The sequence below is a fragment of the Pieris brassicae genome, chromosome 4 (genome assembly GCF_905147105.1).
Source record: "Pieris brassicae chromosome 4, ilPieBrab1.1, whole genome shotgun sequence".
Classification (NCBI taxonomy): Eukaryota; Metazoa; Arthropoda; class Insecta; order Lepidoptera; family Pieridae; genus Pieris; species Pieris brassicae.
Window position 1 is genome coordinate 11,949,971 of NC_059668.1, and position 21,922 is coordinate 11,971,892.

General features: G+C 33.6%; 1 protein-coding gene across 1 annotated transcript in view; it reads left to right on the forward strand.

Moving 5' to 3' along the window:
- The first annotated feature begins 1,363 nt into the window (after positions 1 to 1,363).
- LOC123708426 overlaps positions 1,364 to 21,922 on the forward strand; it is a 35,156-nt gene continuing 14,597 nt past the window's right edge. Inside the window, exons 1-5 of the mRNA XM_045659123.1 lie at positions 1,364 to 1,384; positions 12,250 to 12,403; positions 14,030 to 14,183; positions 14,790 to 14,981; positions 17,034 to 17,178. Of these exons, the coding sequence (XP_045515079.1) occupies positions 1,382 to 1,384; positions 12,250 to 12,403; positions 14,030 to 14,183; positions 14,790 to 14,981; positions 17,034 to 17,178 (648 nt within the window). The 5' untranslated portion in view covers positions 1,364 to 1,381. The remainder of the gene's footprint in view (positions 1,385 to 12,249; positions 12,404 to 14,029; positions 14,184 to 14,789; positions 14,982 to 17,033; positions 17,179 to 21,922) is intronic.

Here is a 21,922-nt window from a genome sequence, read left to right on the forward strand (position 1 = left end):
CATCTAAACGTATATTTACCGCGGCAACCGATCCATTAAACTTAAAGAGTAACTTCCATTGCGATGGTAACACTGAAAATTACTGAGGTATCTACATTCCAAATTTTATTTGATTTTCTAGATCCATCTTATGTTTTGGCCGTCTTAATCAGGCAGGAATTTACGCACAACGGCCCAAATGAGTGTCCCAAAAAGTACAGAAATTGGGTTCACACTACACTACACATACACTATCGTAAATTATTTAAAACATAAATAATAATATATGCATGACTAAATGAGTGTCATCGTGGTCGCAATGGTCGCGATGTACATTTCTACGAGATATACAATTAAAATCGCATTTTTTTCAAGATTATTAAAACTTATAATTGAGATAGAATATAAAATATATTAACAACAGTTTAAGATTACATTAAGTAATACTCTTTCATAACAATCAATTTTTTAAAATTAAAATCACACTAGTAGTACATAATCTTGGCCTAGGGAAAATTGGCGTAAAAGTGGTAATTAGGCTGTAGTAGCCATTTAAATGTAGACTCAAGAAAATGAACGAATTATTTGAAAACACTCTCCGCTGTAATACAGAATATTTAATTATCGACGTAGACCTTACTAGATCTTGTAATTTTTTAGATTTACAGTTTAATGGCGATAAAACATATTATATTTAAATTCTAAGAATTACTTGCAATAAGTAATCTGAAACTTTTTCTAACAAACCCAATTTAAAATTTCTTAAGAGTAGAAAAAGTTAAACTCACAAGAAAACTTGTACGTAAACAAAGGATTCTTTTTTATTAGGCTTTAGATTATTGCGGCAATTGAATGAGATTTTTTGTTAATTCTTTACTTACTTTTTCTGATATCCTTCAAGGTTATCTCAGTTGTAGGTTAGCGTATTACAATGTTTATTTTTGTAAACAAATACAAACTAGATATCAACTATCCGCCTTGTTGTAATAGGCGATGACTAACTGGCGCAAATCATTGTTATTCCTCGGCTTTAAGTTTTTGAAGCCAATACATGCTGCTGCGTAAGAGTATTGTAAACTTGCATAAAAAAACATAATTTAACAAACAAATCTAGCACATATTCTCTAGTTGACTTTTAATTTATGTAGCATTTCATCTGTATTTTATTTGTACAACATTATTTGTTAAGTGAGTGGCGGTTGAGATAAAACCTTCCCGAAGAATATTGTAATAATAAATACTGATATATACTACTACAATAAAAGCGTTGTAAACAGTTGCTTAGGTTAAAAAAATATTAAAGTTCAACCATTGAAAATTTACTTTATATTAATTTAAAAAAATAACATCAACTAACTTGGTGCTTTTTGTGTTTGACAGCAGCAGACAGCGTTGTTATGATATGGTAAGTTTGTATTTAAATCGATTAAAGAAGTTATATGCAGGTGTGCAGTACTCGCTTAAAATAGCGGGAAAGACATTCTCCCTATTATCGTTACATAAATTAATGGAGCGGCCATTAATTTATTTACTAATGAGTTTGAACCTTGGCAAAAATTGTTTATTTTTCACACATAAAAAAATTAATTTAAACTATATAAATTATACATAAATAAAGAACCTTTCTACCCGAAACAATTATATAATTGTTGTAGTAGTTTTTTTTTTCATTTATCAACTTTGCTACGAAGTCTACTTTACATAATTTAATGTAATTTATTCTTTAAGGATGATAAGAAGTTGACATTTAAAGCAATCTTTCATGTGTTTTGTAAGCCACAAGTTTTTTGAAAAATACATAATTATTAAAAAAAACTACTCTTTTTACTATAGGTTAAAACAGCATTAGCAGTGCAGCGTAACAAGTCGATAGCTGTGACAATTTTACTGTAATTGTTGTATGATTATACGTTATTATTGCTTTTGGTATTTTCCTTGTTTCAAGCAATAATCGTTATGAACATAAAGAGACAGTTTTTTTTTTATGTAATAGCAGGCAAACGGGCAAGAGGCTCACCTGATGTGAAGCGATACCGCCGCCCATGGACACTCACATTGCCAGAAGGCTCGCAAGTGCGTTGCCGGCCTTTCAAGAATTGGTACGCTCTTTTCTTGAAGGACCCTAAGTCGAATTGGTTCGGAAATACTTCAGTGGGCAGCTGGTTCCACATAGTGGTGGTGCGCGGCAAAAACTGCCTTAGAAAACGCTCAGTTGTGGAACGACGGACGTCGAGGTGATACGGATGGTATTTTGTATTTTGCCTTGACGTCCGATAATGAAACTCAGCTGCGGGTATTAGACCGAACAACTCTTCTGAACACTCCCCATGGTAAATGTGGAAGAAGATGCAGAAGGACCCAACATCTCTACGCAACGCCAAGGGATCAAGCCGCACGGAAAGCGATTGGTTGTCGACGATTCGAACCGCTCTTCGTTGAATACGGTCTAGTGGAAGGAGCTGGTACTGGGGAGCTCCCGCCCAGAGGTGAGAACAGTATTCCATGTGGGGCCGAATTTGCGCTTTATAGAGTTGCAAGCGGCGGCCCGGAGTGAAGTACCGTCTCGCCTTGCTGAGCACACCAAGCTTTTTGGAGACTTATTTAGCCTTCCCTTCCAAATGACCGCGAAACTGGACGTTATTCGATATGTCAACGCCCAATATTCCGATATTAGCTGAGGCTTTAAGGAGAGTGCCTTCAAAGAGGGGAGTAGCGACAAAGGGAGTTTTTTTAGCGGAAAACGCGCATACTTGTGTCTTCTTGGGGTTAAATTGGACTAGATTTAGTCTACCCCAGTCCGAGACACCACGTAAAAGAGTTTCGACTTCAGACACAAGTTTGTTCCGGCACTCATCAACAACAGCCCGAGAAATACCTGCCCGGCCCGTGTAAAAAGTATCCCCAGTGATGTCGTCCGCATAACAATGAAGGTTGCTAAGTTGCAACATATCATTCCCGATTCCGTTTTAATTATCAATCCTTACATTTTGTTGCGATAATGCCTAGTTGCCGTTGTTATAGTACAGTGAATACATCGTAATATATAAATGAAAAAATGACTGAAAGAGTTATGCCTACATGTGTTTCATAGACAATTGTACTTTATGAATTCTGCATATGTGTGAAATAAAACAAGACCCAAATCGGCACTAGGATGAAAGGCCTTTCCCACCTCGTATACAGGTCGGATGTAGGCTACGTACCAGTGCTAGTGACAAATAAATTTTATATGGCACGAGAATGCTTCTGTGGGCAGAAAATATTGTTCGTTTTATTTTAGTATGCGCTTGAGGGCAAGAGAGAAAAAAAATCCGGGGCAGATATTTGCTCCAGCTGGGCTTCAATTGATCTATGGACGCAATGAAGTGGTGTGGTGAGAGAATCATAAGGAAACCAGCATATTTGAGAAAACCAAAAATTTAATGTGAGGCACCGAAGGCCGATCGCCTACCTGCATAACTTTTGGAGTGCTAGGTGCTAGGTCTATTTTTAATTAAACTTTGCCTACGAAAAATCTTTTCAGCCTCTTAATAATTTTCAACAAAGAGGACATTATCGTCTTGGTCCGGTCTGTCTTGATTATAAATTTTGTTTAATATAATAAAAACATTTTTGTTTAAACTTTAAACTCGGACTTCAACTTTATGATGAGCAAATTATGCTGCAATAAGGTAGTTTAATCTTAAATTATAATGTGACAAACGGCGCATTATTTAAGATTAAGTGTGTAATTATCATAATCTACACGCGTTATATTAAAAGTTTGTAGCTGGTATTAATTATATGATATCTAATTATGTAATAAGACTTGCATTAGACGGCTTTTTCTTCGGGAGAGGTAACGTGAACTGTCAAATCTTTTGTTGTTTTAAAACTATTGTTTTGTTTGGATTGTATAAAGCTAAGGTAAGTTATGCCCGATATCTCCTTAAACAAGGACAAGAAATACTGTAGAAATAGTAACCACAGATTACAATCAAATAAACAGATTTATTTATGGTGGATAAGGCCAAAAGCAGATGTAACCTGTTTTACACTACTAACACTTAAATCAATATTGTATTCAATTGCGTAACGTTATATAGGCAGAACTTATTAGGTAAATTATGCGACCTTTAAAAACAAAGGGCTCTCGTTTACAGATATTTCGGAGTCATAATTAACAGTACGTTAAGTTTTAAGCGTCAATCAACTCGTTCATGAAACATTAAATAATTTCATATCTAAGAATCACCAGATATGGTCTTACTGTAAAATGTCGTGCATTTCCTTCCTTACGTAAATATTAATCAATTCTTAGTTTCATCTCAAGTTAAAGGCTAATTTAATAGAATAATTTTAAATATCCGGTAACGAACATAACAGAGGCCTACTAATAATTGTTAAAAGTATACATTAACCAACGATTCTTTAAACGAAAAGTCTTATCGAGTTAATAATATTTAAATATCCAAAATAATTTCTAAGTGCATTGGGCACTTGGCAATTATTTTGGAGGCATATTATTGGAGGATGTACTAAGCATAGAGTAATTCTGTAGTCTTAAATAACTGTTTAATTTTATAATCGTTTAGTTTTGCTCGGCATTAGGCTTTAGACCCATTTAATGTTATAAAATAAATCAATGGCGCTACAGCCTTTTTAGGTCTGGGCCTCTGATTTCTGAATCTGTTTCATGATCATTTGTTAATCTAATAGACAAGTTTTCCTTAACCGTTCGAGTGAATGTTAAATGAAAGTCCATTCGTGCACTGCCGGGAATCGAACCTACGACCTTAGGTATGAGAGTCGCACGCTGAAGCCACTAGACCAACACTGCTCCATTTAAAAGTTATAAAGATGTGTTTAACCCGAATTTTTGGAATTTATTTTTCTAATCTATTTAGATTTAGACAATCTCGAGTTGGCAGTTTAAAACTCAATTATTTGAAGATAGTTCTTCATTTATATCTACGTCTTATAATATGAGTAATAACAAAGGTGTGTACTTTCAACAATATAAGTTTTATTGTTATACGAGTATATATGTCTTAAGCCGTAATTACATTAATCTGAAAGCCACTTTCTTTATTAAATACCATAAAGTTTCCTGTTTACTTTAAACATGAACTTATCATACTTATCACAATAATTGAATATTTTTATTAATTTGTGTTTAAAAGTCTATTGTTATAACCTTAAAACATTATGTAAAGCATATTCTTCTCTTGTTAAAATCATATTGTTGAATTTGAGTTCTGTGTACAAACAATACAAACTACACCATAACGGGAGCTGAAAACGTCACTGCACGAATAGAACATGCACAACCTCGACACCAGGTCACGACCAATGAACCATTATAATTAGTGACAATCAAGAAGCTATTCAAACAAGATACTATATTATTTCATTATAGAGTTAAAGTATTGTTTTTCGCGTGATTAGAGAGGATTATGTTATTTTTGTTATTATGACCTTAGTCATTATATAATCATAATTAGAAAGACGCCACAGATCACCACAGTCCTAATAGCCCAGATATTTTCCATTAAACCTACATCCCAATTCACCAATTATAGTTATATATATCCATAGTTTGTAATAGATCCGCGATAGACATCCGCGTTGGAGTTGGACCTGTATCCCTTCGTAAGCTTTTTCGAGGACCGAGCACTGCCATTGTGTAGTGAATTGCAAAGCGAGAAACAAAAAATATATTTTATTTTTAAAACAATCATCAAGTGGCGCTAAAACCCTTTTAGGTCTAGGCATCCTTTACTATAATACTTTACAAAAAGTATAAAATATATTGCTACAATAACACAGTCTTAAACTTTTTTATCTTAATATTTTCACGTGGTTACCTGAATTATGTCAGAAATAAATGCTTGTAACTTTATCCTTTAAGCCTATTCAAATATAGTAGGTATGATCTAGGATAATTTAATTTTGTATAGGAAGGTGATAAATGGCATTTCATGTACACGGATTAAATTGTAAATATCATTTACACGCTGTACCTTGCTGCTTGCTAGGGGTAACATTTAATAAAATCTCGAAACGCGCGCCCTTCAGTGACTTGAAGGCTTCCTAGCACTACGCAAGGTTGCTTTTGAATAATCCGCGTTCAACTTTTCGATTTATGCTTATCCATTAGGAATCACAGATTTTAGTAAACAATTAGAATTGGATATTCAAAGTTTTTATTAGATATAAACCAGGTAAGTTATTTTTTATATTTTATCAGTTAGACAAAATTTATTTCATTGACTTAATCGGTTATTAAGTAGCCGGTACAAATCCGAATTGTGGACTGACACAAAGTTTATGAATGTATAACGTAATCTCAAATGAAATTATAAGTTTTAGGTTTAGATAGAAATTTATACGGAATAGATTTCGTAATATTAATTTCATGTAAGAAAATTTAATAGAATATACTTATATTCACAGGTATAAGTCATGTATAAGTTAAACAAACCAAAAGCCTATTAGATATTTACATCGAATTTTATTATATATTTAAATTTAAACCTTAAATAACAAAATTGTATTAGACTCGGTTATCGAGGCATCTTCGGAACTAGTACTACATTAAATTATTTTTCTCATTAACAACGGGTTTGTAAATAATACACACAACATTCAATAATTATTTATAATAACTATAATATGAGTGAGTGGTAATACTTTTGGCAACATCAGATTTCTGTAATCATCAAGTCGCGTGCTTCTATTATGATAACATATACTTCATCAAAATATTTCTAATAAAGCAATTATAAGACTGCACATTGCTAGGCCCATTGCTATTAAAGATTTATCATAAGTTTTCTTAATACAGGAAAAATTTCTAAGTCAGAGACCATCAAGTCAAGTTCTTTCGATTACCTTTATATCTATTAACTATGATAATTAATGATGGTTTATTAGTCTATAATGTCATCTCAAAAGTAATAATTATGATATCTAAGTGATCAATTGTATAACTTAACAACGACCAGCGTTATTACAAAATGTAATCTATGGCGAAATTATAACACTATTGAATTGAGTCTAGGGGACTATTATTATATTAAATAACAAATGTTTTTATTACACATTAACAATACGTTTATAATAAGGATTTACTTGAGAAATATGCTAAATAGTGGTCTCAAGAGATGAACAAATATGTGACACAGCGCAAAAAGAGCTCGCGAGGAAAATAAAACAAAACTAAGTATCTGTTATATTCTTTATGTAAAACCCAGGCATAAGTTAGTTCAACAATAGTTAGAATTATTAATAAAATAAATTGTAAACTCAATACATGTTTGATATCCGGCAGTGATATGCGTAACTTATAAAGACGTAAGGAATTGGTTTCAGAAAATAGTTTTTGGTTGAAAATCGAAACTGCTAGAGTTTATTGATATTGATATGTCTCAGTAGTTTTTTCTAATGAAAAGGCAAGACCAATTGAACAAGGCGAGAATTATATAGAAACTGTACCTGCTATTATATAGAAATATTTCAACATGTAAGAAGCCACTTCTTGTAATTTATAAATTTTCTAAAAAAAGGGTACTGCTTCCGTAAAAATAATAATTTATTTGTAAGAATATGGTAAAAAAGGCTATGGTGTTCAATCTAAAATATAAATATATATTCCGCCACACATAAATTTGTCTTAAAAGGAATTTTAAATAGAGGTTACATAAATTATGAGTCATATCATTCTGTAGTAGTCTAGTAGGAAGATATTTTAGCTTAGTGCTAAACGTATGACGTTACTGCTAAACCCGGAAGTCTTGGATTTTATTCTTAATAATTATTTTATAGACGCACAATGCTGATAGATTTGATCAATAAAATGTGGTTACCAAATAAATAACACTGACCGAATAACTTTTTTAGAATCCAAGTAAATTAGGTAATTTTCCATCAAAATATAATCCCTGACTTTCACGATCTATAATTTAACGTCGATGGAACAAAACTATTTTCCTTGAGATGTTTATCGATTTAATAACAAGATTCATTTTCCTTAAACCATACAAAGTAATGTATGAACCAAACCAGTTGAAGAAGATATTATGACTTAACCATTATGCTGTTGAACATACATAACATACTATGCGAATAGACCTTGGACCCGCTATCTTTTTTAAATCATCCTCTCGTTGCATCTACTTGTCTCTCTTTTCCTACTTCGTTACTATTCAGTTCCATTTTGCTTCTTTTCTCTAAACATATGACCAGTCCATCTCCACTTTAGTTGTCGATATGTGGTCTAGGTGTCTTTAAATTTTATTTTTATTTTAATATCGCTTTATTTATTTCATCTTTCCTTTTTACTCCTGTGTAATACTTATTTCTATATTGATTTGACAATGTTTTATTCTATTTCCCAGTTGTCCTGTCTTACCCAGGAAAAATACACGTATTGTAAACTTTTCTCTTTTCTTTCATTGGCATTTCCTTGTCTTTTCTTATCTCACCAGAAAGAACAGTCTCCAAGTGTTGGATATTCTTTTCTCTATTTCTTTATGGATGTACTATTGGGGGTTGATGGTTATTAGATGCCCTACATACACATATTCGTTTACGTATTCTAATACTTCGTCGTAAATTTGTAGTTTTTTTTTTTAAATTAGCCCATTAAATCTTTGAATATACCTAATGATGTTAAAATAAAATCAGCTAGCTCTTAATTTAAAAAGCAGCGACAACATCGAAATTGTGTAACAACAACAGTACTGATTACGGACTCAGATACTACTTTGTTTGGAATAATTAAAATTTAAAATAAAATAGCACCGCAGGCGCAGTGCAAACTCACCGTGCTGCGATTGTGATTCTATACAATAGATATTGTCTGAATAGTGTGAGTCTGCGCTAATCGTGGGATATTGTTTCTAGAATATAAGTATTAATATTCAAGATGGCTGTAATTTGTTCTGAATAGTACGTATTAGCGATATTTTAAAAGACATTCTTTCAAAATATACTAAGGACCGTGCATATTAGAAACAATAGAAAATGCTCATACAACCTTGACATTTCATAGTTTACAAAATCGATTGATGCTTCGTCCAGTACTCGTTTTCGCGTCTACATCTAAGTTAAAACAACGTACATCCGTGGCTACATTATGGATTTTATTACACACAAAAGAAGATAAAATAAAACACGTTAAAATTTTATTGCTTTTATTAATTTTGCTTTTATGAGCAATTTAAATGCGGACATATCCCTAAAGTAATCTTTTCCATGCAAAGATTACTTTAGGGATATGTCGCTATAATAAAAAAATCTCTGAGAAGAAAAAGCCTATAACTTAGGTCTAAATTGCCTATTGCATATAATTTAAAGTTAAATATAAGCCGTCGTTATTCGTTGTTCAACTTCAGTACGAAACCAATACGACTTATGGACCTTCAAGAAAAGAGAAATTGAATTCCTCAAATGCCAACTAGACCCGTAATGTTCCGAGATTGGATAAGTTAGGATAGTCCCTTATTAAGACCGGACTGCTCATTTCACCACTGCTCATAAAAAAACTTAAGATCTATAATTTTTAGCGTTATAGAAGTTTACTGGTCGTAATATAATATACAAATGAGTAACATGGTATAATGAATGGTTTTAGTTGTGATACATCTTCTTAATTACTAAATATCCACAACATTTAGGTAGCACAATAAGCATAGCATTCTATATTTAAACATACCAACGCTTATCAAATATTAAAATAAAAACCGAAAATATTGTTACTGTAATGTTTTGTTTTGCTTTACTCTGTATCACATTTTTTATTAGTGAAAATTTTGTGGATACATCCAATGTGTTTATTTTATGTCTTATTTTTAATTGCTTAAATTAATTACTTTTTTTATTGTATAGATGTATCTGTTTTGTTTCGAAATAAATAAATCATCTAGGAAACTACGAGGAAACTGAACTTTAAAAATTGCAATATATATATAATGTGAGAAACTATTAAGATATTGCCATATTTTTATTATATTCAGAATAGAATAATTTAAAATATAAGTATCATAGCGACATAACAGAACTATAATTAAGACAAGATGAGATAAAGCAACCACTAATTACCTCATATTTTGACCAGTCACAGTCCTTGATTTTGTTTAAGTCATAGGTGATGTTAGTAAGTGTTGCACAATACGCGTGGCGTGTGGGCCTGGGTATCTGCAAGCTATATCCAGGATGCTCCCTTCCCTTGGTAAAACACTATGCGCTGGTTCGGCTGTCGCGTGTCAGTATAATAAAAAAAGAAATCCAATAAACAATCAGACTAAGATTAGCACTTACCGTCAACGATGGTGTGTCCCAATACAAGCACTGGATCCTTAAATAATTACTGTAAATAAAATGCGGTACTTAGTGCGGATCCGATAGCGGTAAAAAAAATCCTCATCCTTTCGGCATTACGCCGGAATCCCACCTACCATTTCCGGTTCGTGTGTCAAAGTTGAAATCGACCAATCGAAATGACGAACGACAATTTTATTTTACTTTATTACTCATTAAAAATGTTTTTTTAACATACGAAACTTAATATTATAATACTATTGCAATTTGTTATTGAAGGTAAAATAGACATTGGTATGTTTATGCCGGGGTTGGTTTCAGGGCCTGATTTATAAATAGGAGTAACTTAGGTTTCTTAAGATAATCTGGAAATTTAACTTTATGTAGTAGTTTATTAAAGCAAATCGAGAGATATTTAGAGACATAATTGACTACATTTTATGATTTTAGTGTTGATTGCATCCATTCCAGTACAACAATTTGTGTATAGTGTTTTTATTATATTGATTGATTAATTATAATATCAATAATAATGTCTTATTTTAATATCTAATTAGATAGTTATGCGTTTAAGTATTTGTTATAAGCTGTACAAATATTGGTTGTTTGAGTTAACTTTTTGGTGTCTTTTCTGAGTTTTAAAGGTGTGCAAACTTTGTTCAACTTGATATTAGCTTATTATTAGATATTTATTTATTAGACTCCACATTTTTTCAGTTTTTAGCGTATTTAATCCATTGGTTTGATGTTATTTTACTCTTGTAGTATTTTATATTATGTTGCTATATTTATGAATAATCATTCAGAGCATATTAACTGTGGGGCTTTGAATTATTTAAATCAATATAAAATATGCCTATGGTCGGACATTCCAGTCTCAATAAATGCCATATGAAAACGAACACTTTTTAAATTTGAACACACGTGGTCAATTATTGAATTACATGTTTTCGAATCACCTGTACAATATGTCTGCTTAATTTTGTGTATGATACTATGTTCAGCCTCGTCCATGATATTCATTATGGACATATTGTAAATGGATAGTCTTCCACCTCTAGAATCCGATTTATAATTGAAATAATAAATTTTGTTAGGTAGTCACCACTTGGGCCTTAGTTTTATTAGTGGTACATGTTTCTGTAATGAGAGAGAGATATGAACAGTCTGCGAGATTGTTTTTAAAATGCATTTCAAATTTTCCTTTCACTTACACTTACTTACTTGTTAATCTAATAAACTTTACACTATTATACTATAAATTAATACTTTACATTTAATATAAAATATAGTGGCAACTTTGTACTATACTATTTTATTATGGTTATCATTATTTCTGTATCCTCAGTCCAGTAGCCACAGTGCGACCGTGTTCTTGCACTCATATTTTTTATGGTATATATGCAGAGGGAAGTGTTGATTATTATAAAGCACTGTTAATATTAACATTCACACACTTTTGGTTTTACTTTGAAGAAAAATATTTCAGGTCGTCAACCACGAAACACTATTTTTAAACTTGAATAATCACTATATTCTGCACTCGATGTGGCGAATAATAATTATTGGTATAGAACCTTCGCTATTACAGCCCGATTTAGTGAGGTCACAATATTTACACCGTGACTTCCCGACACCGGTAGTCCTCCACCAACTTATTAGAATATGATAAGTTGTCATAAATAATGCTAGGGCGTGCATCATGTCTGAATTTATATAAAATATAGCCTTACATTTTTAATTACTGTATTACACTGTAATTTGTTAATTTCCGGAATGCACAGGCATAAAAAAAGCGTCTTATTTACAAATTACGAAAACGCCTGATAAAAAATGTTTAGCCATGCCTTAAAACTGTGAAACAGTCAATATTTATAATAGGCATGATTGTTTTAGTAAAAGGATATCATGTTAAGAAAAAAGTAGAAGCTATATGATAAATAGTATATTTTACTATATAATTTTTAGATGCCACCGAATGGCGCTGATAATCTATTGCCGAATGAACCGCTTATTAAAGTTGAAAAAACAGTTACTATCGAGAAGACCGAGAAATCGGAGTACATTGAAGAGGACAATGACGCCACAGAATGTGATTGCCAGGAACTGGGTTTTGGAGCAGGTATGTACCAATTTACCCGTAATCAATTATAAGGTACTAATTTGTTTGTCCGGCTTTTATTTCTTGAAAACACCGAAAGTTAAATCTATACTTTTACTATCAATGCCTCAATATTCCACTTATAATAGTTTTTAAGCCAATATACGCAGACGGTTTTATATTGTATAAATACTATTTATTACGTGTTTCATAACCTATATAATGTTTTTGATCGTGACCCATTAGCTTTTTCTTGTTTAAAACTAGGGCGCTAGTGTTGTGTCACACCTTCTCCAGAATTATGATGATATTAACAGGTACTTCAGATTTTAATATTGAGTCTTTGTAGTGTAAAGATAGATGTATTTTGTATTTCTTCTTTTTAAATTATTTATTTTATAGTATAAGCGTTACAACGAAGGTCAAAGTCACTCTCGAGGATTTTAAAAGATATCTCTCATACGTCGCAACTATGTTAGTCGAGGTGATGTCCATGTATTTTTTAAAGATCTTATATAAGCCTCAGATTTCTGTTTCTTGGTACTTTTTCTTGCGCAAGTAGTTGATCAGTCTCAAAATAAACGAAGACGCTCTCTTTCTAATATGCATGAATACAATATTCTAGGAAGTCTTTATATAGATTTTAAAACTTGAATATTCACAGATGTATTGTGTCCGATATTTAAGCCATGACTTGATGTCGACTATTCGCGACGAGTAGCGGATGACGCTACAATTATTAAGTGTATAGTGTAATGTGTTTAGTATAAAGGTTTTTAATAAGATATGGAAAGCATACATTTCGTATCAGACACAAGGTCAGTCACTAAAGGGCAATGGTGAAATACATATAAAGTTACCCAAACTTATTACTAAATTATTTTTCATATTTAATTTATGTGTGTTTCAACCATTAAGGTTGAAATATTGCGATAAATTAAAAAAATCAACCTTTTTGTCACACAAAACATATTACAGGCAAAAAATACATTACACGAATAAACAATAAGAAACTAAATAATATTATGATGCAAAAGCCTTAGTTCCATTAAAATACCCCAAGCGCTAGCTGAGCTGAGCACTAATTTTCAGTCCATTATACTAATGTATAGTAATTTATGGGTTATATATATACATATTTAAAATGGACACTATTTACACACGTAATATATTTTTTAGGCAATGTGCTTTATCTTTATTCTTTACTATAATAAACTTTGACTATCTAGACTCTGTCTTAGCAAATATGGTTAATAATACTGACGTCAAACAAACAAATCCTGATAAATCTATTGAATTATTTTATTGTTATTAAGTAGAAAGATAGTAAATTACTACACTAAGCCTGCGCATTCAAATGTTTTAAGTGTTATAAAAACTTAAACATTTTGAATATACATAAAATACAATATCTAAGAGGAATTTAATCAGTGGTTGAATGTTAAATAAAGAGTGAGGGGAAAGTATCCAACACAGCGTTGGACAGATAGGTCTGAACCCTTATCACTCAGATCATAAAACCTACAAGGGGCTGTGGCCCACTGGATGTTTAATTATTCTAAGTCTGAACAAAATTGAAATAAAATCAATAAATAATAAATTAACAATATGCAATAAAACTATACATACATCTCATATTTTTTTAAGGTGATGCAGTGTTCGCAAGTGTTGTGGTGGCCCCTTTAGTTGTAGGGGTATGGCGTAGTTCATGGGGCATCATGGAACTGCACGCCAAGATGTTTCCGTACGCTCAAAACTTCATTCTCGGAATTTTAATACACTGCTGTTTTTCTATTGCAAAGTAAGAGTTTATTTTTATTTCGTTGTAATATAATGTCGCATATAAATGATAATACAATCTCTTTGAGATGAATCATACCTTCTCACTAGCACTTTTTTTTATACTCGTATGTTTATATCTTGTTTTGGACAAATTGTACAACACAAAGCTTATATTATTCCTATTTTCAAGATAATTATTATATGTTTCATTATAAGATGACAGAGGACCGTCATATTTTATTAATACTATTACAACATATCATATACACACCATAATTATATTTTAAGAATATATCCAGGATTAAAAAATTAAGAACTTAAATATTTTCGTATTTCTTTAAATTGTGATATTTGAGTCTATAACGGTATTCAGTTACTGACGATATAAAATATGTTTTAATTTCGAGTGAATGTACATGTTACGTACGATTAAATCAGAATACATAAAAAATACCAACGCAGTGTTACAGCGTTACTGTTATTGACAGTAATCAGCAAGTTCTTAATTGTCAAGACGTCACAAATTCAATTTAAAAAAAATTTAAATAAACCTTGTGTTATGTAATGATTATTATTTTATGAATTTTGAACCTTATCGATTTAAATCGTGTATTTGATATTTCAGAACTCGCCTATTTTCCCGATCCGTTGACGCATGGGGTGAAGGAAAAGCAGGCCGGTGGCTAAGAGAACGAGTATTATCTCGTTTCTATACATACATATTCATTATGTCCAACGTTATGCACTGGAGAGGTGGTTGGGGCCTTATGGATACTATGGTCGCTGCTATTCTACCCAATGATCAGGATCCTCATAGGTAAAAACTTTATATTATACCTACAATTGTGTTGCCAAATCTATTTATAATGAAACTATATAAATATACATACATATATACACTAATCAAGAACACTAAGCTACACATAATAATAATAATAAAGAAATAAAACACACAACTAAATTAAAAAAGTTTGTTCCTTATGACTCAGTACTCTTAATGCTGGCAGATTTGCTGGTTGTTTTGGGATACTGATACGTTGAAAGAATAAGCACCAACTCATTGATTGTCTGTAAATTAATTTTATATGTAACGCATTCAGTGTGATCTATGATCCAGTACTCCCAGATGGTGGCCCCCGATTATAAATAAAAAAAAAAATATGTTTATTATGGCCCATAAGATACAAGTATCACTTATTCCACGTCATTAAATTTAAATAGTTAGACATCCCTATTCATCGGCAAAGAAGACAGAGGATGTAGGCCGAGATAAAAAGCCGGCGTAAAAAACACTCGGTACTCTTTTAAAATAGTAAATCAACAAACAACACTTATTTTAAAACAAATATCGCAAATTAATTAGAAGTAGCCTGTCTAGCACTAGTCACAGGCCCTTTTATCATCTAGATAATCGTTAACTTTGTAGTAAGCCTTTCTACACAACTTTTCTTTAATACATTTCTTAAATTTATTAAAAGGCAGAGATAAAAGAGCCTCTGGGATTTTATTAGAGTGGAGTTTCCTTTTTCCCAAAAAGGAATTACTAACTTTAGATAGTCTAGTACGGGGAAATTGCAGCCTGCGTTTGTGCCGAGTATTAACATTGCCGGTATGTTCTATTCTAGTAAACTTATGACTATTTTGTATACATACATAATATTTTCATAAATATATTGCGAGGGAAAGGTAAGTATATTAAATTCCTTGAAATTATCTCTCAGAGATCGCCTACATTTTAAATTATAGATTGCACGAATAGCCCATTCGTACAATCTATAATTTAAAATCTGCAGTATAAAAATAGTTTCGACATGGGCAGCATGACCCCATTAATAATAAGCCATTTGTCATTAAGCTGTGAAAGTAACTAAATTATCTGCCCTTTTATTATTTAATGGTTTTTAATAATAGTTTAGTAGTAATTTATAATATATGATTAAATAGTAAATCAGGGCTTAGTGTGAAATAAAAACGTCTAATAGCTATATACGTTTTCGTTATAAACATCCAGTCCTGGTTTTGTCTGACATTAAAAATTGTATTAAATTTGAATTATGCCTTAGTTAAATGTACTTTATATAATAGTAATAATACTGAACTAGTTTTAAGTTAATTAATTCATTATGATAACATTTGCCTTTGTTTTCCAAATATTCCATGATTAATTTAATCTTCTTATTTTCTCTCGGCCTACTTTTAAGTTAAACTTAATAAATTAGCTATCGTAAACTCGTATAGTAGTGATACAAAGCTTTGTGGTGTCTAAATACTATACCATATCGGTAACCCCTCCGTAGCAAGGTTACGCGTTCCGTAGCATACTTGTGGCTCTAACACAACTGTCTAAAAATGAACAGTTCATGTTCTCTTAATATCACTTAACATCAGGTGAGCCTCCTACCCGTTTGCCCCCTATTTTATAAAAAAAAATGTTCTAAGCAAAGCTGTTTTTATAGTATTATCTGTTACACATTGATTTAGAAGAACCAATATTTATCAGTCCTAGACATATTCTACTGTTACCGAATAGATATGGTTAACTCTCGTAGAAGCTGTACTACGATTTTCTCACACATCTCTAACCTATGCGAATGCGTATAAAGTCGATTATTTCTATATAATTTCATTGATTTTAAAAAATTAAAAAAAGCCCCTTTTTATCTCAGCTCTCAAAATGTTTTTTTATGCTTTTAAATTTACTTGTTTACTTTCTGACGCTATCACTCTACACGATTCTACTATGTGTAAACAAATATTATTATATACAGTTTCCCATTTCAATAATAACAAATTACCAACCCTTAATATTATTATGAGAAGGGGTTATTTTAAAGAATTTTGCGTTCACAAGTATTTTTTTATTTCACAGACCAGTGTTGATCGGGACGTATTTGATAGTATGCATCGTGTTAATCTTAGTTCTTCGCTCCGCACGCAACCTCTTAGCGTCTCCGTACTTCGTAGTCACAGATGGAAAACAACCAACTTACATATTTACTACAAGATTTCAGAAGGTAATTGAATTCATTATTGCAGTAGTAATGATCAGAAACATAATCTGACAAAGATTACATCATTTTAGTATTTACCCTGAAATCAATCTATTTATTTCTTTTATAAGTTTGTACTACTTATTCAGAGCTAAATAACGTTACAACTATCGTTTTTATATTTATAACGAGTTATTAAGTCGTAATAAAAACATTATCTTTTGAATAAATTTAGTAAAAGTTAATCTCCGGCAACAATAATGTTTTGTACATATATAATCAACATTAAAATTTATTCAATCATGTAATCAAGTCGTTCGGTGTTTATTGTTGGTTGTAATAAAAAAAACTTGGCGATTAAAAAGAGTGGCGCATAGTTTATTGCCAGTTCTTCTCTTCCGTTCTACGCCCTTGATTTGAGAAATGGCAGTAAATATAAAATTAGAAGCATTAATTTTTTTTTTTGATGTTCATGGTGTACATTATGTTACCTATATGAATAAATGAGTTTCGACTTGGACTTTATTAAAATTTAAGAACGATATAATATGAGTGTATAATATCACCGCACATTTGCAAGTTCTTCGGTCACCTAATATCAAGGGACTACACAAAATAACCTAATTGAACATATCGTCCTGGTATATATTGATTAGAAATAATTAACTATGTGAACAAAAACAATTTCTCCTCCAGTCTCACACAAGTATTTAAAGCTGACCACAAAATATCTTCACCAAACACCTGTAAAAGCAAGCGCAGACGACATTACAGGCTACGTTACAAAAGCCGGTTAGAACCAACGATCTCAAGGTTATCATTAATCGCTTGGGGAGTAAAATTAAGCTGCTTTATCACTCGTTATCACTAAAAAGAAGAAAAGAGTTGTGGGTGGGATAGATCTCAACAATACGTCATACTAGGGCCGATACCGTTGTACATAAATGAGCCGTAGTCGTTCGGGACCCGTGGTTGTGTGCACTCGTAACCAAAGATGCGTGGGAGTACGGCCGGGTTAGCCGACACGCTCGCGACTGGGTCGCGGGCCCATAGCGCGCTTCTAGAATTCGCAGATGAGGTGTTTGGAAGTACTATAGTAGCCCCCGCGGTTGTGACTTACTGGAAGGCCACCTGGTCGCTGATGGACCTCTACGTCCTGCCTCAAGAACCAGTGAACAGCGCGATAGTAGCCCTCGTGTTTGGTTTGGGCTTGAACTTCTTTTTGTGCGTATTCCAGACGCAATTGAGCAAGCATATTCGCCCTTATAAGGGTCGGTTTACGTATTATGTTCTCTCGAGGCTATATACTTGTGTGGCTGCAGTGGGGTGTGTTGGCGCGTGGCGTGGAGTATGGAACCTCCTCAATGAATGCACGGGAGATAGTGCACAGACTGTCATGTCCACCACAGCAGCAGCGACGTTATCTCTGGCAGCTTTACGGACTCTGAGGAATATAATAGCTGCTCCGTTCGCTGTTGTTGTGGATGCGCCTAAGGATTTTTTCAATGTTCCTACTATGTTTAGAACGGTTAGTATATGAGTTATTGTTATGGTAAACCTTCAAATAGCCACCTCACGTATTGTGTCATAGATTCTAGTTATTGTAATAAGTGGTTGATGCTAGTTTTTTAGGCACTTGCGAGCCCTCTAGTATTAAGAGTGTCCATGGGCGGTGGAGCCTCCGGCCCGTTGGCCCCCTGTTCTAAAAAATCTAATAAATATTTATAATATTGAAAAAATCTAAAGTTTATAAGTTGCTTTAATAATTTGTATGGTGAAATAACGAATTAGTCACGAGACAATTAATTAATAATAAAAGTATTATAATTATTATTATTACCCAGTTATAGAAAATTTGTAAAAACGCATATTATTTACTCAGTAAAAATGTAAAACATGTTTTAATTTGGGCACTATATTATAAAATCGGTGCTTCATCATATATTCATAAAGTTTTAGATAATTAAGAAGTATTTTACTATGCTTTAAAGATTCTCTGACCGAGCGCGTTATCCGTTCAGTAAATTATCCTATTGGAGACTTTATATGCATGTAGGATATATGTTACTGATAACAATGGATAACTTCTAGTCAATGACTTACTTCCTGCACATGTGTAAACCAAAACGAAAAAAAAATTAAAGGAAAAGGAAACGGTATATATAAAATCTGCTTTATATAAAATCTTAATACTTTTGATCGTTATACTGCATAACAACAATAATTTTTATAACACGTTACTACTAAATTAAAAAAAGTGAAATCTTTTAAATGAAAAGCTACACTCGGCAATCGTTGTTTTGCTATATAAAAATTAACTACAGTATTGATGTCATTCTCTTGGTTTTATCAGAATGAATTATCCTAGGGGTGAAAATGTAAAGTAATAACGATGGCACGTTTCATTTGTGATTGGTCAATAGCTGTTCTAGTCCAAACACGGACACGCGACACCATCCGTCTTCCCCTTTAACCAATTACAATCAAAGGCGCCGTATTCATTCTTTTGTTTTATTCTCTTATATTCTTGTTATATTGTCACAAGTACAACATCTCATGGATCTCAGACTAGAGTCCAAAAAATTAACGAAAGCTGGTCACGCATAGAAGGAACGTCAAAATAGACGACCAATAGAATTGAAGTAGTTATTTTTATAAAACTTATGGACTTTATAATTATATTAGTGCGGCCATTATTCGTGTAGAAGCTAAATGCCACATTACATTATATTAAGCAGGTTTTGTATTTACGAGTAATTATAATTTATGACATCGTATCCTCATTGCACTCTTAACTCCGTTATTAAAGACTTCTTTTGGCCAGATTTTGCTTGATGTGCTAGACTATATGCCACCGTTGACCTTGGGTCCTTATGGAAATAGAACAGTGATCACGACCGCCAGAGCTCACATTGATCTGAAACTGTTAAATATAAAATTAGGTATCTATTTGGTAGGTCCTTTTTATTTATAGTATTATCTTTATGTACATTGGATTAATAGATTATGAGTAAGCCCGCTACCACTATAAATAAAATGCGGACTTGATAGCTTGATTTAATTAAGTAGTATAAAGAAAATATTCCTACGGTCTATCTGTAGAGAAGATGTATTTTTTATCATTTGAAGCGTTACATAGAAGAACAAGTTTTCGTAGTCTTCGACACAAGTGTGATGGATTGATGATGATAAGCTATAGTTTAAGGTCGTGATTTACATCTTAAGTACGCTTTAGTACTTAAGATGTTAATCAATTATTTTTGGCGTCGGGACGTGACGACCCCATCGCCCACTGGTGAAATAACCTATGACAGAGGTTATTTCACCAGCGCAATCAGTCAATCCCTTCCTAGTGGGAGTGCCATGCTGTTGCCTCCTGGCTTCAGCCAAACGGGCAGGCACGACCGGGGCAGTACCACTGTCTTTCAGAAAACCGGTGTACAGTGATACAAAAGGTTCGCCTTCTTGTAATCGCGTTTCGTGCGGTGAGAAAGATTCCCGGAGCCCATCCCCCCCCTTCTACAAGAAATATGAAGCTGCAGAAGAATCAGAATCTACCCCAGGGGGGTACCACACGCGCTTGCGGTGGAGAATCCCCCTCTGGGCGTCCACCACCGGGAAACTGAGTGGTGGTGGACGCAGAGGCTGCCCTTCGTATTCTGGGGGGGAGAAATTCTGCGCTCTTTAAAAAAAAAATTATCGGTCTCGGGGCAAACGGAGCAATCCAACAAAGGCACTCCCATCCATACTCGCCGTGGACTTCACAAATATTAGGGGGCTCAACTCCAACATCCACGCTGTCCACTATCATTTAGAGACTGCGAAGCCAGCCTTGCTCTTTCTTACCGAGACTCAGATTTCCTCCTCGGCTGATACTTCTTACCTCTCCTACCCGGGGTACAAATTAGAACATTCATTTGTGCCGCGGGCTGGAGTTTGCGCGTACGTCCGAGAGGATATCTGTTCTCGTCGCCTCGGGACGCTTGAAGGAAGGGACCTATCTAACCTCTGGCTGCGCGTAGACTGCGATGACCATCCGCGATTCTACGCATGCCTGTATAGGTCCCATAGCGGAAATACCGAAACTGACCGACTCATTGAGCACATCCAAATGGCTATAGATTCCCTGCTCGAAAGGATTCCTACCGCTGAAATCGTGATACTTGGCGATTTTAACGCCCACCATCCCGATTGGCTCGGCTCTGAAACCACCGATCACGCGGGAAGATCCTTTCACGGCTTTGCTTTAGCCTACGACTTGACGCAAATGGTCCCTGCGATTACGCGAATACCAGATGTGGATGGTCATAAACCTTCTTTGTTGGACCTTCTGCTGACTTCACATCCGGAGACCTACCAAGTCTCTGTTGACCCGCCATTAGGTTCATCAGATCATTGTGTGGTACGGAGCATTGTGCCGCTCACGCGCCCTTTACGGCCTAGCTTTGCGGGCTGTCGCCGTGTGTGGCACTATAAGTCAGCAGATTGGGACGGGATGCGGTCTTTTTTTGCGTCCTACCCTTGGGGGCCCATTTGCTTTTCGTTGAGTACTCCGGATGCCGTCGCTGACTCTGTCGCTGATGTGGTCCTGCAGGGCATGGAACTTTTTATTCCATTCTCTGCGGTGCTGGTCGGTGGCAAGTCCCAGCCTTGGTTTAGTCGTTCGTGCAAAGAGGCTTTGCGCCGTAAGCGTGAATGCTTTAAATCCTGGGCAGAAGCGGCGACATCCTGTGATGCGGCTATCGGCGAACGTAAAAAAGCATACAAT